General features: G+C 38.6%; 1 protein-coding gene and 1 pseudogene across 1 annotated transcript; one reads left to right on the top strand and one right to left on the bottom strand.

The window, feature by feature from the left end:
• LOC132127013 (neurofibromin-like) overlaps positions 1 to 19,491 on the bottom strand; it is a 74,764-nt pseudogene that overhangs the window by 40,306 nt on the left and 14,967 nt on the right.
• LOC132127350 (uncharacterized) lies at positions 2,241 to 3,928 on the top strand. The gene is made up of 2 exons (XM_059539172.1): positions 2,241 to 2,372; positions 2,886 to 3,928. The coding sequence occupies exon 2, from the start codon at positions 2,890 to 2,892 to the stop codon at positions 3,601 to 3,603; it is 714 nt and encodes a 237-aa protein (XP_059395155.1). The 5' UTR covers positions 2,241 to 2,372; positions 2,886 to 2,889; the 3' UTR covers positions 3,604 to 3,928.

Here is a 19,491-nt window from a genome sequence, read left to right as displayed (position 1 = left end):
ACAATCTCGGCGTCAGCATGGAAAGTGAGGAACTAACTGATCTCTGCTTCATTACAGTTTGCACATATATTTTTGTCGGGAACGTTGATCTTTCTTTTTTGTTCACACAGCGCTCGTCCCAGGTCAAACCCGGCAATGTTACTAGGTCCCCGCCCGGGTTCAATGTTCAATGTTCAATTAATATGAAAACGACCTTTTGCCGATAGGGGCGCAATTGTAGAATACGCTCTGATGGGTTGTATTTCAGGGATTTGGACAAACGACCTATACGAGCGTATTGGTTGGAGGACAGGTTGATCTGTTTGTGTGTCACTGTTGTACTGTTTGCACGACTGACCGCAGGGACGTTGCAGTTTTGAACCGCTGTACCCACCGAGCTCTTTAACGAGCCTTGCTCGTTATGAACTGTGTTGAGATATTAGACAGGCGTGTTCTATGGGCTGTTATAGCCAACTAACACGCTGGTAGCTGGGTCAGTTTAAAGTAGCTTGAACGATCTTAAATATTAGTAATAGTAGTGATTGTTAAATATGTCATTCTGATTGTCTGTGTAATACTACTTCCTTTTTGTTTTTCTTTGTAATTACAAATTCATTTGCCAGTGTATATCCACATTTGATTATTTGAACTGTGACATTGAAGCTTAACAGAAGCCGGAGTGTATTTGTTTCCTCTTGGTATGGTTTTTTTTTTTTTTTTTTTTGTTGATCACTTGTCATAAGAAACTTTGTTCACTGATTTGCTGTGTGGCTTGTCCCTTTCTGTTAAAGTAGGTTTATTATGGTCTCTTATTAATTGTGGGTATTTAATTGGTAATTTGTATGAGATCTTTTTTTTGGATGTTTTAAATTTATGATTCTCCTTGTGCGGAATAAATTTTGTATACTTTTTGGAAAGTCACGTCTCTGTCTTTGATGCAAATCGAATGAGCAGGGTCCTTTCTTTTTGTTGTAATTCTTCTTGGTTAAATTCTCTTTTTGGGGTATTATTTATTTATTTATTTTTACTCTCCTGGGTGGAGCAGTATCCTAGGTGGCGTACTCAGGTTTTTTTTATATTTAGCCAAAGGTTACATAAGCATTAACTTATCCTGTTTGTGGCCCCTCAACTAAAATGGTGACTTGGTCCCTTAGAATACTGACAAACAGTACATTAATGATGGCATAATTTTGAAATGACATATGAATTTCAACTTTCAAGCTTTTGCACACAATGTACTGTGGACACAAAGGGACTTTGATAAAAATGTTCTGCTTTATTCTTAAAACAGTTTAACCCAGTTAAATTAACAGCAATGCCTCAGAAGAGCTGAGAAGGAATTATATATATATACACCATGCACTTAGCTAAAATATGCTGTTTTCACTCATTTTGTATTTTTGAGTATAAAATTATAACACAATGTGGTATCTTCAAGTGCAGGGTGTCATTTTTCTCAGAAAATTATTGGCTTTCAAAGAATTACAGTTATTGTACATTATTGTGTGTGGGTTTTAGTAAATATAATTTTGGTTGGTCAGAGCCATAGAGCAACGAAACAGACTTATTCCACTAGGAAACCAGTTTCCTAATGTTTCGCAGACTTTCTAAAACAGTTTTACCAACATCTATTGTTGAACAGTAACTTCTTGCTGCCTTTGAGACCTGCCAGCAGTCTCTCATGGTACTAGGTGTATTCTCGTACCCATGTGTTACAGTTATAGATGTAGATGGCGGCCACATTCTCGTAAGCAAATCCTGGAAAAACAACAAATAATTTGGAGAGGAAGCTTGTCTTGAAGCGGTTGCTCGGACCAGCATGTGTCAAGTCCACTACAAGCTCATTTGATTTGGCGTAGTATGGTTAGAGTGTGAGAAGGACATGGTATATGAGTAAGTCCCCATTAATCTGTCCCGTCTTGAACCTATGAGGAAGAGGAAAACAGACAAAATGGAAACAAAGTCCTGCAAACCCATCGAATGCTGTTATTATTAGATTGACCAAGATATCCTTGAGAATTTTCAACTGTCATCATAAAAGCTTAAAGGTTATAAAAACAGACTAAATGTCAAAACAGACTGAAAACATGGGCAAAATCTTACCAAAAAAAAAGCAGTCTAATAAGGTCTTTGTGCATATAACTAGCCTTAAATAAATGTGACAAAATTCACAATTCAGAGCGGTTCATTTGCATGTCTAATATAAGAGCCCAAACAGAAGTGAAACAACAGACAGGAAACTCATCGGTAGTTAATGAGAGTTAAATTTTAAAATGACCACTTCTCAAAAAAGGCTCTAGTGCTGAAATTTACAGTGTGCATACACTCACGCAGAGTCGTTCGAGCTCTTCAGACAACAGTACCTCAGAACAAACCAGTAACAGACCCAAAAGGTAAGAAACCATTTACTTTGTTTTGAGGATCAAGCGCCTCAATTTCATTTCAGTACTTTCATGAAATAATGACCCAAAGTCTTACAAAAATTAATTAAAGTTTATAAATTATATATACAAATATATATAGTTCCTAATATACTACGTTTCATGATACACACTATGGGTATCTCAAAAACTAATGAAAATTTGTACATTTAAAAGATGAATTCTATATGAAGAACTATAAAGAATAAAAAATATGTACACATATGCTGTATATATATTGAATTGAATATACATTTATACATTTTATACATACACGAACATCTGCATAATAAGATTTATACACTTGTTTTTGTCATGCTTCATTATTGTCACCAATTTTTGAATTACATTAATTGAATTACATTTAATTTTAGATATTAATTTCTAGAAAAATGGTAAGTATATATAAATAATGCAAAACAATAAAATAACAGAAAGTAAAAATAAAATAAAATAAAAACGTTCCCTTTCTCTTATGTCTTGCAGAACCATGATAAGTACCAGAACCGTTTGTTTTGTGTATTTTGCATTGCTCTTCGGATCGGCACATGCTGATGAGCAAGGAAATGAAACCACCAACACCGACACAACGGTCTCAAAGGAAGACAATAATAGTGTAAGAACAGATAACACTTCTATGACAATGGACACAAAAGTGTCCTTGACAACATACAATAATAACAGAAATTCATCAAAACTAAACAATGCAATGGAAATATCTTTAGATAAATTCTGCACTCCGGCCACTCCTAAACCTGAGGATGGACACTGTATTTTCTTTCTACCAACTCATAAACATAGCCTGCAACTGATCGTGGCTGCTCTCACAGTGGGCTGCTTGGCATTGTTGCTGACCACGCTGATATGCGCCTGTCAGGTTTGTCACCTGAGAGGAATTATCTCTAGTCTCCAGTCTCGTTACGACAGCATTGACCGACATGCCAGAAGAGAAAAGAGTGAATCACCATGCCGGGATGAATGCCAAGTGGACAGGCATCCAACTGAGACCTGCTTCATGCTATCAGAGGTCACCACAGCACAAGAGGAGCGTGAAGAGGATCAGGAGAACAAGACTGAGGAGAAGAATGACACAGATCAGCCCAGCACTGAGCCGCCTGTGATGGACCCGAATGGAGACATCACCCAAGAGAACAGTCCTAAGTCTGATGCAAAAGCACCAGAGAGCTCCGACACAGGGGAGTGATCACGATCACACACTTAAACTGGTGTCACAACTCCCCCTGGTGGCATTTCAAGTCTGCACCTGCTTAAGCTTTAACTGTTATCTACTGCATATGTCTGAGATATTAAAGTATAAAATTCTACTGTATTCTATAGTGAAATTCTAGAAGTATAAAATTCTGAAAATTCAGCAATTAAGCCTGTCACTCTCCACATTGTCTCTCCTTATTTTAGGCTATAGCAATATTGTATGACCATGTTTTATATGTGTGTGCATTTAAGTTGTCTGTATTTTAAATAACAAATATGTATTTTTCTGTCACCTAAAAATAAATATTGAAACATCCTTAAAAATGTATATATACTTGACTGTGTGATGACTATTATTTGGTAATATATATATTTATTGCTTTCGTTTTTATGTTTAAAACAACAACAAATTAAAAAAAAAATAGTTGCCAATATGTTAAGAGAAATTAACTTAATGAAAAATATTTTCTCTGAAGTCAATCAGATTCATCCAATTTTACGATTAAACTGAGCTAGTTTTAAGGATGTTCAAATTTTATTTGTAAAAAAAAAACCTGATTAGAAAATGACTGTGCAGTTTTGTGTTTTTAAGAATAATACAATTCTGTGTCTTTATTTCAAACCTTGAAACTAGACACGACTTGGTGTTTCTCATCTGGATCAAAACTCAGGTAAAATTTAATTAGATAAATTAATTAGATTTTATTTTGCAGCATCACACCACCATGAGAAAATACACCATTTTACAGCCACATCAACATTTCTGCTTTTCATTCACACTTAACACATACTCACGTGATCTAGCACAATATATTCTCAGCATGTCATAAATAGAAAAGCAAACCATCCAGGGCAGTTGATAAATGGATCGTCTCCTCTGACTTCTGATTCTGATCTTTGTGATGAGAGACAGAGGAACAGCTTAGAAATGGTAAGATACTATACATTTCATCTAAGAAGCTTTATTGTTTAAGTGTAATTTTGTTAAAACATTCCAACTAGAAATTTTTTTACATATTGGACTGAATTCCAACATCATTGGGAAGAACTGTTGTGACTATTATACACATACCATATTACAATCTCTTGAAGAAACAATATTTTATATGAAATATAAACCTTGTTGAATATATAAAACACAAGGTTAAATGTTACATGCTTTGCACTCTCTCTATAGCCATAACATATCAAATATTATAATGGAGCTATACATAGACCATTTATTTGTTGGCACTTTGACCACAAACTCTGACCCCACCAACACAGACACACTTCAATGGAAGGTGTGAAAAGGTTCATTATATCCATTATATACACCTTTCTATCAGAGTTACTGTATCTAACATTATCAAGCTGAATTTGAGTTCTTGTCATACTTTATTACTATCTTCAAAACTATAATAAACTGTGATAATGTGAGAAATGTTGAAGATGTCTGAATACATTTTGGTTTGATTGTGTCCATTTAATAAATGAAGTTAACCAGCTAATATTATACAGTACATACTCTTTTGGTTTTTCTGTACCCAATATTTAAAAATTTTACAAATGCAATAAAAATATCGGTGCTAGGTATTGGAAAGTAATAAAAATAAAAGGATTGGTATCGGGTGAGTACTGGAAAAAGTGGTATTGGTGCACCCCTAAACACAATCACAGCGCACAAAAACAAACAAATATACAATCCTCTGCAAAATGAAGTCCCATACAAGTTTCCCGTTGGTAAAGGACACATCAACTCAAGCTCCCACAGATGGAGTGTGATCATCGCAACCTAGTTCAAGCTCATTATGATGTTCACTCCAAATCCAAAACCTTCAGAAAAACATATTCATACCACATCAGTCATGAGTCATGGATTTATGATATCAAGAACACAGAAAAATCCATCTTGGATTTCAACTAAACGGTCCAATATCCAACCCACTGAAACAGAAGAGTCTCGATCAGACTTGACAAATCAAGGACCTACAGCAGATTCAATGCCAAAGGAAAATTACGCCAACAATGATCTGCTAACTGAGACAGACAAACCAACGCAAAGCATGAGTGGGTGCAAACCAAGTATGACAAATCATATATCTAAAACTGTTTCACAAAAACCCAAGACATTTATTCTACTACAGAATCATTCGAAATGGAGTGGGGATTTGTGAACTAAGGGTAGAAACTAGTCAGCACATGTAAAATAAGAGCTGAGTGCAGATGGATTTAGCTAAATTGTCTGACTATGCCATTTCTGCTTGACGCACACAATATAAAGCATCACACACTCACACACAGAGCAAAGCTACATTAGAAGAAAGAGGATGTGTCATTACTGGGCAGCATTAGCAGGCTCTGCTAGAATGAAGCGATTGAGGAAGAAAGAGGGAGAGGAAGAAAAAGCTCTCTTTTGTTCAAAACGCACACACACCTACCCCGGGCAAGGACACAGTGGTGAAGAACTTTAAATCAGTTACCAAAAAGTGTGCTAGGAATTATACTACACTTAGAATTAAGAACTGCTTCATTATTAGCGTTTTCATTTAAACACTGAGTTTTACAGTATGTGCTGATTGTGTGGGAAAATCTGAGAGGAACTGATTCATGAACATGGACTCAGAAACATGGTCAAATGTGTTAAATGGAGATGACAGTACGGTACTCTTACTGATAGACAACAGCATAATCAGAATAACAAAATTCAAAAAATTAGGACTCTATTGAAATTTCTGCAAGATCAGAAATTGTGTTCATTTTAGAATTTTTCCCAGTTGGAATTAGTATTTTTCATCATACTTCATCCCAGTCATTTAAAATTCAGACAAAACATTTTCAGACCTGAATTACAGGTTAAGTGTTGCTTAATGAATGAAGATAGAATGAAAATAGGAAAGAGGGAGGGGGAGAGCGCCGAAAAGAAAAAGCAGAGGAAATGGATGCTGAATGAGGGAATCCTAAAGAGGAAACAGAGATGTCAGCACTTCATCTCTCTCTTTCTTGTACCAGGGTGTAGACTCTACTTCATCTCTCCTCATTGCCTTTCTCTCTCCTCTGCTATCATAGTGATCCCAGAAAGGGACCCGCACAGAGAAAGACGGAATTTGGATTTTACTGCAGCATAAAACAAGAATAGCATAAAAGATAACAGATCAGAGTTGTTAATCTGAAGATCAAGCAGGAAAAAAAGAAGTGAGGGATGGAGAGAAACTGAAACACAAAAAGGAGGACAGGAAAAACAAGCACATGTGATGTCAAGAAGGCAAGTGAATCACAAAGCAGCAAGGTTTGCCTGAGGAAGGATTAGACTCACAATCACACATTTTCAGGTTGTATGGCATGATATGAACAAGCTTTTATGCAAATGATATATAAATGCTGCTTTTTCTAAGCGTGTGCTTAGAAAGTCAAGCAGAACTAGGAGCACGCAAATCTGCAGAACCCCTACATGAAGAACTTCACATCTCTGATGTACGTTTGCATGCTTAACACTGATTGTCAATCTCAGAATTTATGCCAATGCTTTGACTAACCTCACTACTGCAAACAAAAGAGGCAGAATGCATAAAAATACTTTTTGTAATCATTAGCAAAGATTATATAAGACTAACAACCACACTTCCTATAATTATATTTAGTATCAACACAAACTATAATCAGCCTCACTGCTGCCACTCACTATAATCAGAATAAAAACTGCCATTTTTATCACTTATACTACTGTATATTCAAATTCACTTAAATTCAGACTCAGTCATTAGTTGCCATCAGATATACTATAGTGAGATTCACAGAGGTCAGACGCTTTTATCCCAATATAATCTGACACAAATTGCTTTACTCATTATAGTCAGACTAGTTTGCATCACTTCCATTAATCAGACTTACTGTCATCAGGCCTAATCAGAAACGTAATATTATCAGATTTAGACTCACCATAATTACGTCAATAAGCTGAAGCGTGTGGTCTTCATCAAAACACGCTCCCAAACCTGAAGGCTCTCAATCCTAGTCGTAACAAGTTCTGGATGTTACCTACCAACATGCCCCAAAACCTGGAGGAGGTGGATATATTCCACAACACTCTGGTCCAGATCCTGCCAGGGTCCCTGAACCGGCTGTGTGAAGAGACCCAATCAGAACCTCAGCCAAAACACAAGCTCAGGATGCAGTGTGGGTTCACTCTACACATCAGTCTGCTGTACTCTCCTCCTGACGGCCATGATGCAAGGGCTATGAGGGTCCTTTAGTCAAACTATGAATTAATGTACGGTAAATAGATAACACATATTTTCAAATATTGTTTATGCTTAACATTTTATGAAAATATAAAAAAATAAGTACGATGGCCAGTATAGTGCACAACCATGCACAACACAACGAAACTAGTACAACGCAACAGAAACAAGCCACAACACAACAACCAGCTACAACAACGAAATTATCACAACACATCGGAAACAAGCCGCAACGCAAAGGAATGAGCACAACACCGCAAAATTAGCACAAAACATTTACTAGCAGGGGTTAATCACTGATAGAAACCAGCCAAACTTTCACCACTTGGCTACAACAACATATTACTTGTCCACCCATAGTCAAAACAAATTCCATTTGAATGTCATTTGAAAAAAAAGTTTTACTTAAAGTAATAAATCAGTCACCATAATGACTAGAAAATGGCCTGCCAAGTTCCAAAAACAACTGACAAACATTACGCTTGATTCAAGATGGTCTACCAGCACCTTCCGCTCCCAAACAGCTGATAATCCATCCACAAACATGTAGCTTTAAACCTGATGTTAACAGGATTTTCCAGCTGGGAAAGCAGGTTTTATTTTTCTCACATCAGACTTTCATTATCACGGTTGACTCTTCTGACAGAACACAAAACCTTTAGAAAGCCTGTTATTACTAATAGCAGTGATAAACTGTTAAATCAGGTTACCCAGCTACAGTATGTAGGAATATAGACCTAACTATATGTGGAAATCTTTTGTTGTAAACCCAGCAACTCAAGCCAGTCTTCCAATTGTCACCCTGATACCTCATGAAAAGCAAACAAACTATTTGTTAAACAAAGGGAAATCTTGTCAGCATCAACTTTCCATCACTGACCCTCCTTTTTGAAGAACCATGTGACTTCTTCCACTGGTGCCTTATTAAAAGCGTCAGCATGTGTTTAGAGACACTGCACATCACCACTCGCAGAGATAAAACATCAGCATTATTTAGGTGGATCACCGACGGTGAGTACCCAGGGAACATTCTAAATATTGTTCTATGCTCTAAATTATTTCTTTGGACTGATGTTCACAAATTAAAATTCAATTCCGAATGATACTCAACTCTATAAACATAAATTAATCATGTATTTTAAAAAACTGCTCATATGTATTAAACATCATTATGCAGCTAATAAAAAAAGAAGTGTTTATACTTCTATACTGATCAGATTTTTGTGTTATGTTCTTCTCAGATCAGAGATATGGCTCTAAAAGTGGACATGTATGTGGTTCTGCTTGCTGTGATGTTCGGATGTATGCAGGTCCTTAGTTTAGACACTACTACTATTTATCCGTTTAACACCACTACCACCACCGCCAAAAACAACGGTGGTAATCAGAATGGGAACAATGGGAACCAGAATCCAAACAGCGCAATTTCAATCAGCACCTCGACCAGCACCTCGGCCAGCACGAATGGGACTATGAACAACACCACATCACCCAGCTCCAAAAACAACACATTCCAGACTCCTAAAGGACCAAGTCTCAGCGCCCTCATCGGCAGTTCCTCCACTTCCTCCATGACCAGCTGCTGCAAACTTCTGCTGCTTATGTTCATGACTTTGAGCTTTCTACAGATGATACAGTGACCATCAACCTCCCTTATGCTTTGAAGGCAGACAATAATACGAGACTCTTTTGAGACTTAATAGTCTTTCTGAAATGCTATGGAACTTTCGTAGAGGTTATGCAGCTTGTAACAAACACCTTTTTGCTTAACATTAGAGAAACATATATTTCAAATATGAAAAATATTTGCACTATTCACAACCATTATTAAACAAGCAGAGTTTTTTATTTATTTATTTCTGTAAAATGCTGTAATATCTGCATAATTTAATCAAAAGTAGGTAAAACTATGCATCTGTAAGCTGTTGTTAGTTAACTAATTGTTTTTAGAAGCAATAAATCTCTGAACAAAAGCCTTTGTGATTTTTAATTTGGACCAATGAGTATCTGCAACAGGTTCTGGGGGACCCAGGTAAGCAAGCAGGGTGGCCATCTTAACAAAGTGCCTCTTTCCAACTGCTTTATGATCCCTGGAGTTTGGAAAAATATTCTCTGATTAACTGAAACTTCAATGAGGATTTGAAAAAAATTTAAGAAATAAAAAGTATGCTTGCATTACAATATTTTACTGTTGTATTAATACAATGACCCTGTCATTCAAAGTGATGAATAATAACTTTCACAACAAAACAGCTGTCCCCTGTAATTAACCAATAAAAATAGGATCAGAGAGAAACAAGTTTAGAAAAGAGAGAAAAAAATGCAAATCAGTTACTAACCAAATACAGACATTTGAATGTGCACAATTTCAAGAATCTAAACACTGCATTTTCACTTCCAATAACAGTCTCTCTGATACTGACCGCATGAGCTGGATGATAACACAAGTCTTTCACAGATCTGCTCAGCTGTTTCTAGACAAAAACTGGCTGATTTTCTCTTGGTTGTTCCACAGCAGCCTGTGCAGGGTCAAAACATTCCCATCACTAATGAAGGTCAAGCTGTGGTTGAGAGACTCAAACCCACAACCTTAGGGTGAGGAGTCAAACTTTCTAACCACTAGGCCACAACTTCCCCATCAAAGCCATGCCCTGCAGTGATTTTACAACTATTAAGTGGGTTTTAGTCATTATTGCTATCATTCTAATCACTTATCGATTAAATAAACTCTGCTAGATGGTTGGTCAGTTGACTTTCCAGATCATGGACTTGGTTCTGACCTGGCAGACTTTTCTGGACCAGCATCGAAGCAGCAAAATCCAACTTGGCCAACATTAGCTGGTACAACCTGTTTTCCAGCATGTACAACTTTTATAAAAGAAGTATTGGTTTCACCTTTGACATGAGTTTAAGGCCCCTTTCTATCCTAGGTGGAGGATAGTGGGAAGTGCTGGCTAACCGGCTCAAACCAAAACACAGAAATACACAGGAACGTGAAAGAAGGATTTTATGGCTGAGGTAACACATGCCATTTCTTTAGGATAGTTCCAATCCAGAACCAATATTCATCATCACATTAATATAGACCATCTGAACATTTTCGAGTCAAATCGTGTTAAATTCTTTTTATTGGAGGTGTAGTTGATCATATGATGATATCTGTCGAGTAACTGGATAACATGAGGTTCTGTGAGGGAACTATCTGAATGAAATGGCACAAGAGGCTTTAGAGTTAAAGTCAGGAAGCAGTTTGAAGCCGTTAAACAGTCCAATGATGGCGGAGGTCTTCACCAGTGACCTTTAAGAGTGTTAGAGAAGAAAAAAGGGAACAGCAAAGCATTTAAAAAGGCACTAGTACAGAAAAATGGGTTTTATTCTGAATAAACGTTTCAGGTTGAACATTTCAGTGTAAAATCTTTCTGGCATTCAATAAGGAGTGAAGTTCGTTACCAAATTACATAACCCACAATGCACCACTGCATTCAAAGCCTTGAGAATTTCCAACCCTCAGTGCTGAGAGTGTCAGCTCATGCCAAGATGATGGCCGGAGCTACAGAGTTTGTTGTTTTTCTTGGTGCTGGTGCTAAAATACACGTTCAGTACGTTCTAATAATCAAGAAATTAGTAGACATGATTTAATATAACATCAGTAACGCAGGCCAGAGGTGCACAAGAGTTTCAGATTAATGAAGTGAATCGAGACAGCAAGCAGATACATCCGCCATTCACACTTACTGCTTTCCTCAATTCCTTTCTGTCTTTGACAGATGCTTTAGACAGGAGAGAGTGACAAGTAGCCTACAGAACAGAAATGAGAAATGAGAAATAATCACAGAAATCTAATAATGGTTTTATAAACTATTTACACAAATTTGGCCTTCTCATCATATACACAGGAACTAATGTAAAATATGTACAGTATTTGAAATAATCTATTGCATCTAATTACATTACAAAGGTCATTTTTATGAGCTTATATGTGATCAATTGTGCACAAATAAGACCAGAACATAAATTTTGATTTCATGTTGGCTTTAAACTGTTCAATTAAACAATCAGTCTCCACAGCAAAACTGTAGCATATCTGACATTAGTAATATCATCACACAGATTAACACAGGGATACAGACATACACAGAAACAAGGAATCACCTCAGAGGTTTCTTCAACCTCACCTGAAAGAGACAGTGACAGACGCTGTGGAGCTGAGGTGAAAACTCACCAGATGAGCTGATTATGGCCTGAAAGAAGTGATCGGTCATCTGTAACAGATTACGCTGGTTCTGCAGGAAGAACACAAGCGAATCATCTCCAACCAGAATCTGGACATCACATAGGCATGTTTGCTGTATTTAAAGGGTTAGTTCACCCAGATAGCAAAATTATGTAATTAATAACTTACCCTCATGTTGTTCCAAACCAGTGAGACCTCCGTTTATCTTTGGAACACAGTTTAAGATATTTTAGATTTAGTCCGAGAGCTCTCAGTCCCTCCATTGAAGCTGTGTGTACGGTATACTGTCCATGTCCAGAAAGGTAATAAAAACATCTTCAAAGTAGTCCATATGACATCAGAGGGTCAGTTAGAATTTTTTGAAGCATCGAAAATACATTTTGGTCCAAAAATAGCAAAAACTACGACTTTATTCAGCATTGTCTTCTCTTCCATGTCTGTTGTGTAAGAGAGTTCAAAACAAAGCAGTCTGGATATCCGGTTCGCAAACGAATCATTCAGTTCACAAAATCGAACTGAATCGTTTTAAACGGTTCGCATCTCTAATACGCATTAATCCACAAATGACTTAAGCTGTTAACTTTTATTAATGTGGCTGACATCCCGGAGTAATGCATGCACTCAAACAGTACACTGACTGAACTGTTGTGAAGAGAGAACTGAAGATGAACACCGAGCCGAGCCAGATAACGAACGAAAGACTGACTCGTTCACGAGTCAAGAACCGGTTGCATCGGTTTTCGGATCACCAGTAGTTCTTTCGGACAGTTCGATTCAATAAACCGGTTGAAGAAAACGGTTCACCGGTTCTTTTGCGCTCGACGTAATGGCGTCATTTGCGATGATTGCCCTTGATTCAAGCCTTCGGTTTACCCGCGCTCATAACACTAGCACAGAATCAGTCCAGAATCAATCACCAAAAGAATCAGTTCGGTTCAGGCGCTCTGTGTCAGTCTGCTTCACGCTGAATCACACATGCGCTGTATCATCAGCTCCTTGATTCTTCTTATCTGGCTCGGCTCGGTGTTCATCTTCAGTTCTCTCTTCACAGCAGTTCAGTCAGTGTACTATTTGAGTGCATGCATTACTCCGGGATATTGGTTTGTTTGAACTCAGAGGGAGTGTCAGCCACATTAAAAAAGTTAACAGCTTAAGTCATTTGTGGATTAATGCGTATTAAAGATGCGAACCGTTTAAAACGATTCAGTTCGATTTGGTGAAATGAATGATTCGATCGCGAACCGGATATCCAGACTGCTTTGTTTTGAACTCTCTCACACAACAGACACGGAAGAGAAGACAATGCTGAATAAAGTCGTTCGTTTTTGCTATTTTTGGACCAAAATGTATTTTCGATGCTTCAAAAAATTCTAACTGACCCTCTGATGTCACATGGACTACTTTGATGATGTTTTTATTACCTTTCTGGACATGGACAGTATACCATACACACAGTTTCAATGGAGTGACTGAGAGCTCTCGGCCTGAATCTAAAATATCTTAAACTGTGTTCCAAAGATAAACGGTGGTCTTACGGGTTTGAAACAATATGAGGGTAAGTTATTAATTACATAATTTTGCTATCTGGGTGAACTAACCCTTTAATAGATAATACAACACTGTTGAAACAACACAGAACTAAAGGAGTTTATCACATAAAAATGGCCTTAAATTCAAACATTAAAATATATTTACATCCCAATTCATTATTAATATGCTGACACAGGATGAGTAGGAAAATACTTTGATTTCTAAATACTGATCAAAATGCAAGAAATGAACCACATTTATCTGTATTAACTACAGAAGAACACAGTGTGGTCAGTGCAAACCAGTTGGCTAGTGAACATCTATTTAAATTAGTCTGTGGTCAGTTCTCTTTTACTTTGCATAGTTTTGTACATGGTTTTGGGATGACAACATGTTTTACAATCTGTCCATGATGCTTCTTCCTAATTTGCCTAGCTTTTATCAAGTGTCAGGTGAATTTGCACTGACATACCAGTTGTGAATGACTGATTTAAAGGTTTGTTCAGACAGATACCTTGTGGGATAGACCTCCAAGCTCAGTCTCTGCCCATGATCACTGCCCTGAGCAATGGCTCCAACAGCTTCTGCAGATATGAGGCCCCATACACCTGGAAAAAGGAGTTTCCATGAGTTCCCAAGAGGGAAATTCACAACTTAATTACTCGGGATCATTTGCCTCTTTGAATGATCATTTGACTTCAGAGCACGCCAGGGGAACCTTAAAGCAGGCACCTTAAAGCAGAACGTCATGATTTTGCTGGACAGGCTGTTTACATGGAATCTGCCAACTCCAAATCTTTAGAGAACATATTCCACAGAAGCTGATACAGGAGATGCCTTGAATCAAAGAGAGTTACCAGAACACATGCCAGTTCATCCTGAAAAGATCAAAGTTCAATATAAATTCCACACACTACTCAAACTTGCATCTCAAAATATGTGTATTTACAACGTTTCAGTTATTTGACCTTCTTTAGGCTTACAAAGTGCAAAATAACTTTTTTGACTTTTTTTATAAAATGGTAATAATAGTTACTAATAATGCATTTTCTCATTTCATACTATTAATAATACTTTAAGAAGTTCAATCAGTTAACAAAAAGAAAAAGAAAAAATTGTATTAAAACAGTGTTTGTCAGGTCAAAACTTTTAAAGGGGGATGCGGGATCACTTAAAAGTATTTAAATTCAAAAGATTAGAAAGATTAAAATAATTTAACTCTAATTGAAATAAAAATGCGAGGAAAATATAATTTAATCTAGATAAAATAATTTTTCTTACCTCTGAAAAAGTATTGTTAATATTAAAGATCATATATTTTTTGAAACCTTTGCCATCACAAAAAATGAAATGTGCTTAATTTATAATTTAATATATCAATACTCCAAGATAAAAATAAATGGAAAATATTAATAAATAAAAAAGTTAAACACAAACACCGAAATAGAATGAGAATTGTAATATAGAAGGCTGAATAGTTAAGTAAAGGAAAAGACCAGAACACAATTAATAGGTAAATCAGCTTTTAAAAAGAAAAAGAACATTGCCAAATCAGGATGCAAATAATAATTGATGGTTAGATTTTGACTTGCAAACATATTATTGTACGTCAATGGGAGATTCTCAAGCTTGAGAGATTCTCAATTTTTAATTTCAAAGTTGATAAAAATGTGTATTAAATAAGTAACAAAAAAAGTATATTATAAAATATACTGTATGTTGCATACAGAATTTTGAAAAACATTGTTTGAATTATGTCTATACTATGGGTGTCCTCGCATAAGGATTTTCATTTCTAGAATTTTCAAATCTTGCGATATTCGACTGATAGTTAAATCATGTTTGGGGCCGGAGCAAAATACATTGAGTCAAGTCAGACATTCGACAGCCCTAATGTTAACACACAGGGAAAATGTGTAACGAACGCCTCGCAGATACAAATGGGGTAAATATTGTTTTAATGTTTTGATTAAAAGACAGTTAACACTAAAAGTTAGCATACTCTAACAATTAACTTTTTTTAAATTTATTTACAATAGTGCTCTCATTATTGTCACGGTTCATGAATGCACCGTCTCCAGCTGTATTCATGTTACGTCATGTTGATTGGTTCATGTGGGTGGAATGAGATGCACCTGCCGCTGATCAAACGATCAGCGGCATGTGCATCTCATTCCAACTGCCTATTCAACACCCTGTCTTTCGTCTCTTGTTTGTCAGATCGTTGTTTGAGGTCCTCCGTGTTAGATGTCTGTCCTGATTCTCATGCTCTTGCTTGTCTCTTGTTCGGTCGTCTCTGGATTGTTCCTCTCTCACACGGATTATCTTCACCTCTCACGGATCTCCCACCACCGTCATCTCTACCAGCGCACTCAACCCACCTACTTACCAGTCTGTGCTGCCATCGAGGTCCCTGCGTCACTCTCCAACCTTCATCCATCTCATCTCATTACAATAAACTCTGTCAACTTGCATTTGCCTCCTGTCTTCCATACCAAACCGTTACAATTATAACTTTAGCCTAAATTACAGTAGTTTTTAAAGTTCTGCAATTCTGTTTTGAGCTGCGCGCGCAAAGTTTTTAATCAATGGGATTAAACTCATAATGTCATATAGAATACGCGTTGTTGTTTACACAACATAACGTTAATATTAGGACGTATACTGCCCTACAAAGGCAAAGTGCAGTAACTACGCAAACACTGAAACTGAGTGTAACGCCTGTATATATCCTTAACAGGCATCTATTAATACTTTAAAGACGATCACTCGTGAGTTCTCTCTGTGTTCGGTTTATTAGCTTTTCAGCGTGAACAACAACTGAAAACAAAACTGTCTCTCCTCTTCAGCTCTTTATATTCCCTCTAGATCATTACCAGTCCAACAATGACACCTCTTGGTCATTACCTGTCATTACATCTCCCCCCTAAAAGATGTTGCCCTTCTTAGTTAACATGAACGGTTAAGCAATAACATCTCTCTGGCTTAACAATATTTTGTTTTGTAAAACACAACTGTCTTGTTATCTTCCCACCTCAACGGTGTCTAATGAAAATAAACATTACTACTGTTCTTACAACTAACAGTACATTTCCTTTGCAATAACTCAGAACATTTTTTTTTCAAAGTCCATACACCCCATTTTCTTGATGGGATTTACCCTCCCCCTCCTCCAACCCAAAGTCCATAATCACAAGTCCAGTTTGTCTGGGCTTTTGCTCACTCTACCAGAGCGAGTAATGGTCACAGTCCCTTGGGTGGGTGTGGGAGTGTTTAGTGTCTCACCACTGTGTGTGTCCACAGTGTTCCTGTTTTCAGGAACAAACTGGTCAGGGCTCTCAATGGCTGGTGTGAATGTTTTTGGTATGCCCTGCAGGTGTCGCCGGTTCCTCCTGTAACGGTCCCCTCGTGCCGTCTCCACGATATAGGACCTTGGAGTAGAACTGGAGCTGCGCACGACCGCAGGCATTGTCCACTGTTTCTGTCCATCCAACTTTGTTAGCACCTGATCCCCCGGGTTCAGTGGGGGTAGAGTCCTTACTCCGTTCCTGCGGTTATAGTAATAGGCTTGCCTTTGCTTAGCTGCAGCGTCAGCCTGTCTGATCACATCCTCATTAGGCCAGTTCGGTTTCAGATTGTCCTGCAGGGTGGGCAAGGTGGTCCTGATTTTCCTTCCCATTAGCAGTTCAGCAGGACTGACTCCTGTCGACGAAGTGGGTGTGGCTCTGTACACCATCAGGGCAAGGAGAGGGTCCTGCTGTCTCAGGATAGATTTCGCTATCTGAACTGCCCTCTCTGCCTGCCCATTACTTTGAGGGTAGTGTGGGCTGGAAGTTACATGAACGAAGCCATATTCCTTGCTAAACTCCCTCATCTCTGCTGAAGATAGCTGGGGCCCATTATCGCTCACTATCACTTCCGGAATGCCAAAACGAGCAAATGTGGCTTTCAGCTTTGCTATAACTTGGCTAGTAGTGGTTGTAGGGAGATTCAAAATCTCCAGGTATCTAGAGTAATAATCTGATAGTACTAAGTAGTTTTGCTTCTTACTCTCACACAGGTCTATAGCCACTTTCTGCCATGGCCTACAGGGCAGCTCGCTGGGTATTAACGGCTCCTTCCTCTGTGTGTTTCTATTTTCTCTGCAAAATGTACACTGCTGTACTGTTTTTACTATCTCATCAGACATTCCAGGCCACCATACAGATTGATAAGCTCTTTCTCTGCACTTTACCAGGCCTTGGTGTCCATCATGGATTCTCTCTAAGATGACCTTCCTCATTTCTGTTGGAATGACAATGCGGTTGCCTCTAATGACCAAACCATCTATCTCAGATAGTTCTCCTCTCACTTGGTAGAAGTCTTTGACTACCTCAGGCACCTTTGCAGCATAATCAGGCCATCCTTTCCGGATGAAGCCTATGACCGTCTGGAGCTGACTATCCTTTTCAGTGTGCTGTCTTAGCTCTGCCATCCGGTGAGGTGTGGCTGGGACCTGACTCATGACAGCCTCGATGTGTGCTGCCACCTCCACATGACAGACCCCATCCCCACAGCATGGCTCTGGGCTCCTAGACAGTGCATCCGCCACTGCTAATGTTTTGCCTGGTGCATGTTCAGCTATGGCATTGAAGCGCATTAATCTCATTAATAGCCTCTGGCACCTGATTGGGACACAGTCTAAGTCTTTACTGTTCATGAGAGGTACCAATGGTTTGTGATCAGTAACCAGTCTAAAGCCATCAAGTCCATAGAGGTATTTATCAAACCGTTCACAGGACCACACGCTAGCCAGGCACTCCTTATCGATTTGTGCATACCTTTTCTCCGCGTCACTTAATCGTCTTGAGCAGTAAGCCACGGGCTTCCAGTTATCTCCGTGCTGCTGGAGAAGAACGCCGCCCAGCCCGTAGCTGCTGGCGTCTGCTGACACTATGGTGGGCTTGTTGGCGTCGTAGAAGGTAAGTACCGGAGCTGTGGCTAGTGCAGTCTTTAGGTTCCTGAACGCCTCGCACTGAGCAGGTCCCCACATCCACTCCGTGTCTCCTTTCAGTAGTTCGTACAGTGGGTGGGCCACTGTTGATAACTCTGGAATGAACTTGGCTAAATAATTAACCATTCCTAAGAATCTTTTGAGCTCAGTAGCATTTTGTGGCTGTGGAAAGTTTCCTATCCCCGCGACTTTATTTGGGTCTGCCCTGACACCTGACTCGTCGATTAGATGACCCAAAAAGCGAACCTGTCTCTGCTTGAACTTACACTTTGCCTGGTTTAACTTGAGTCCAGCTGCTTCAATGACCTTTAACACCTCGGCCAGTCGTCGGTCATGTTGCTCCTCTGTCTCTGCATGAATCAAAATATCATCCATAAAGATCTCTGTCCCTTCCAGGCCAGCCAGAGTTTCTGACATTTTTCTCTGGAAAATTTCAGGAGCACTTGTTATTCCAAAAGGAAGACGGCGGAAAGCATATCTCCCAAACGGAGTAATAAAAGTGGTGAGCATCCTGCTCTCCTCGTGTAGAGGGATCTGATAAAATCCACTTGCTGCGTCCAGTGACGTAACACTTTTGAACCAGCTAACTTTGGCATTATTTCCTCTACTGTGGGCAGGACATACTTCTCCCGTTTCACCGCTCTGTTCAATTTCCTGAGATCTGCACAGATGCGGACCTCCTTCTTATTGGGTTTAAGCACCGGGACCATAGCAGCGCACCACTCTGTCGGCTGTGTTACTTTTTCAATTATTCCCTCCTCCTCCAAGCGCTGCAGTTCCTTTTTTACCAGTGGTACTAGTGGCAAGGGTATCCGCCTGGCTGTCGGCACTGCATATGGCTGGGCATCATCGCGCAGGGCTATTCTGACTGGCTCTGTTTTCAATAATCCGCTTGATCCAAAC

The sequence above is a fragment of the Carassius carassius genome, chromosome 45 (genome assembly GCF_963082965.1).
Source record: "Carassius carassius chromosome 45, fCarCar2.1, whole genome shotgun sequence".
NCBI classification, from domain to species: Eukaryota; Metazoa; Chordata; class Actinopteri; order Cypriniformes; family Cyprinidae; genus Carassius; species Carassius carassius.
This window is presented reverse-complemented; position numbering and strand designations above follow the sequence as displayed.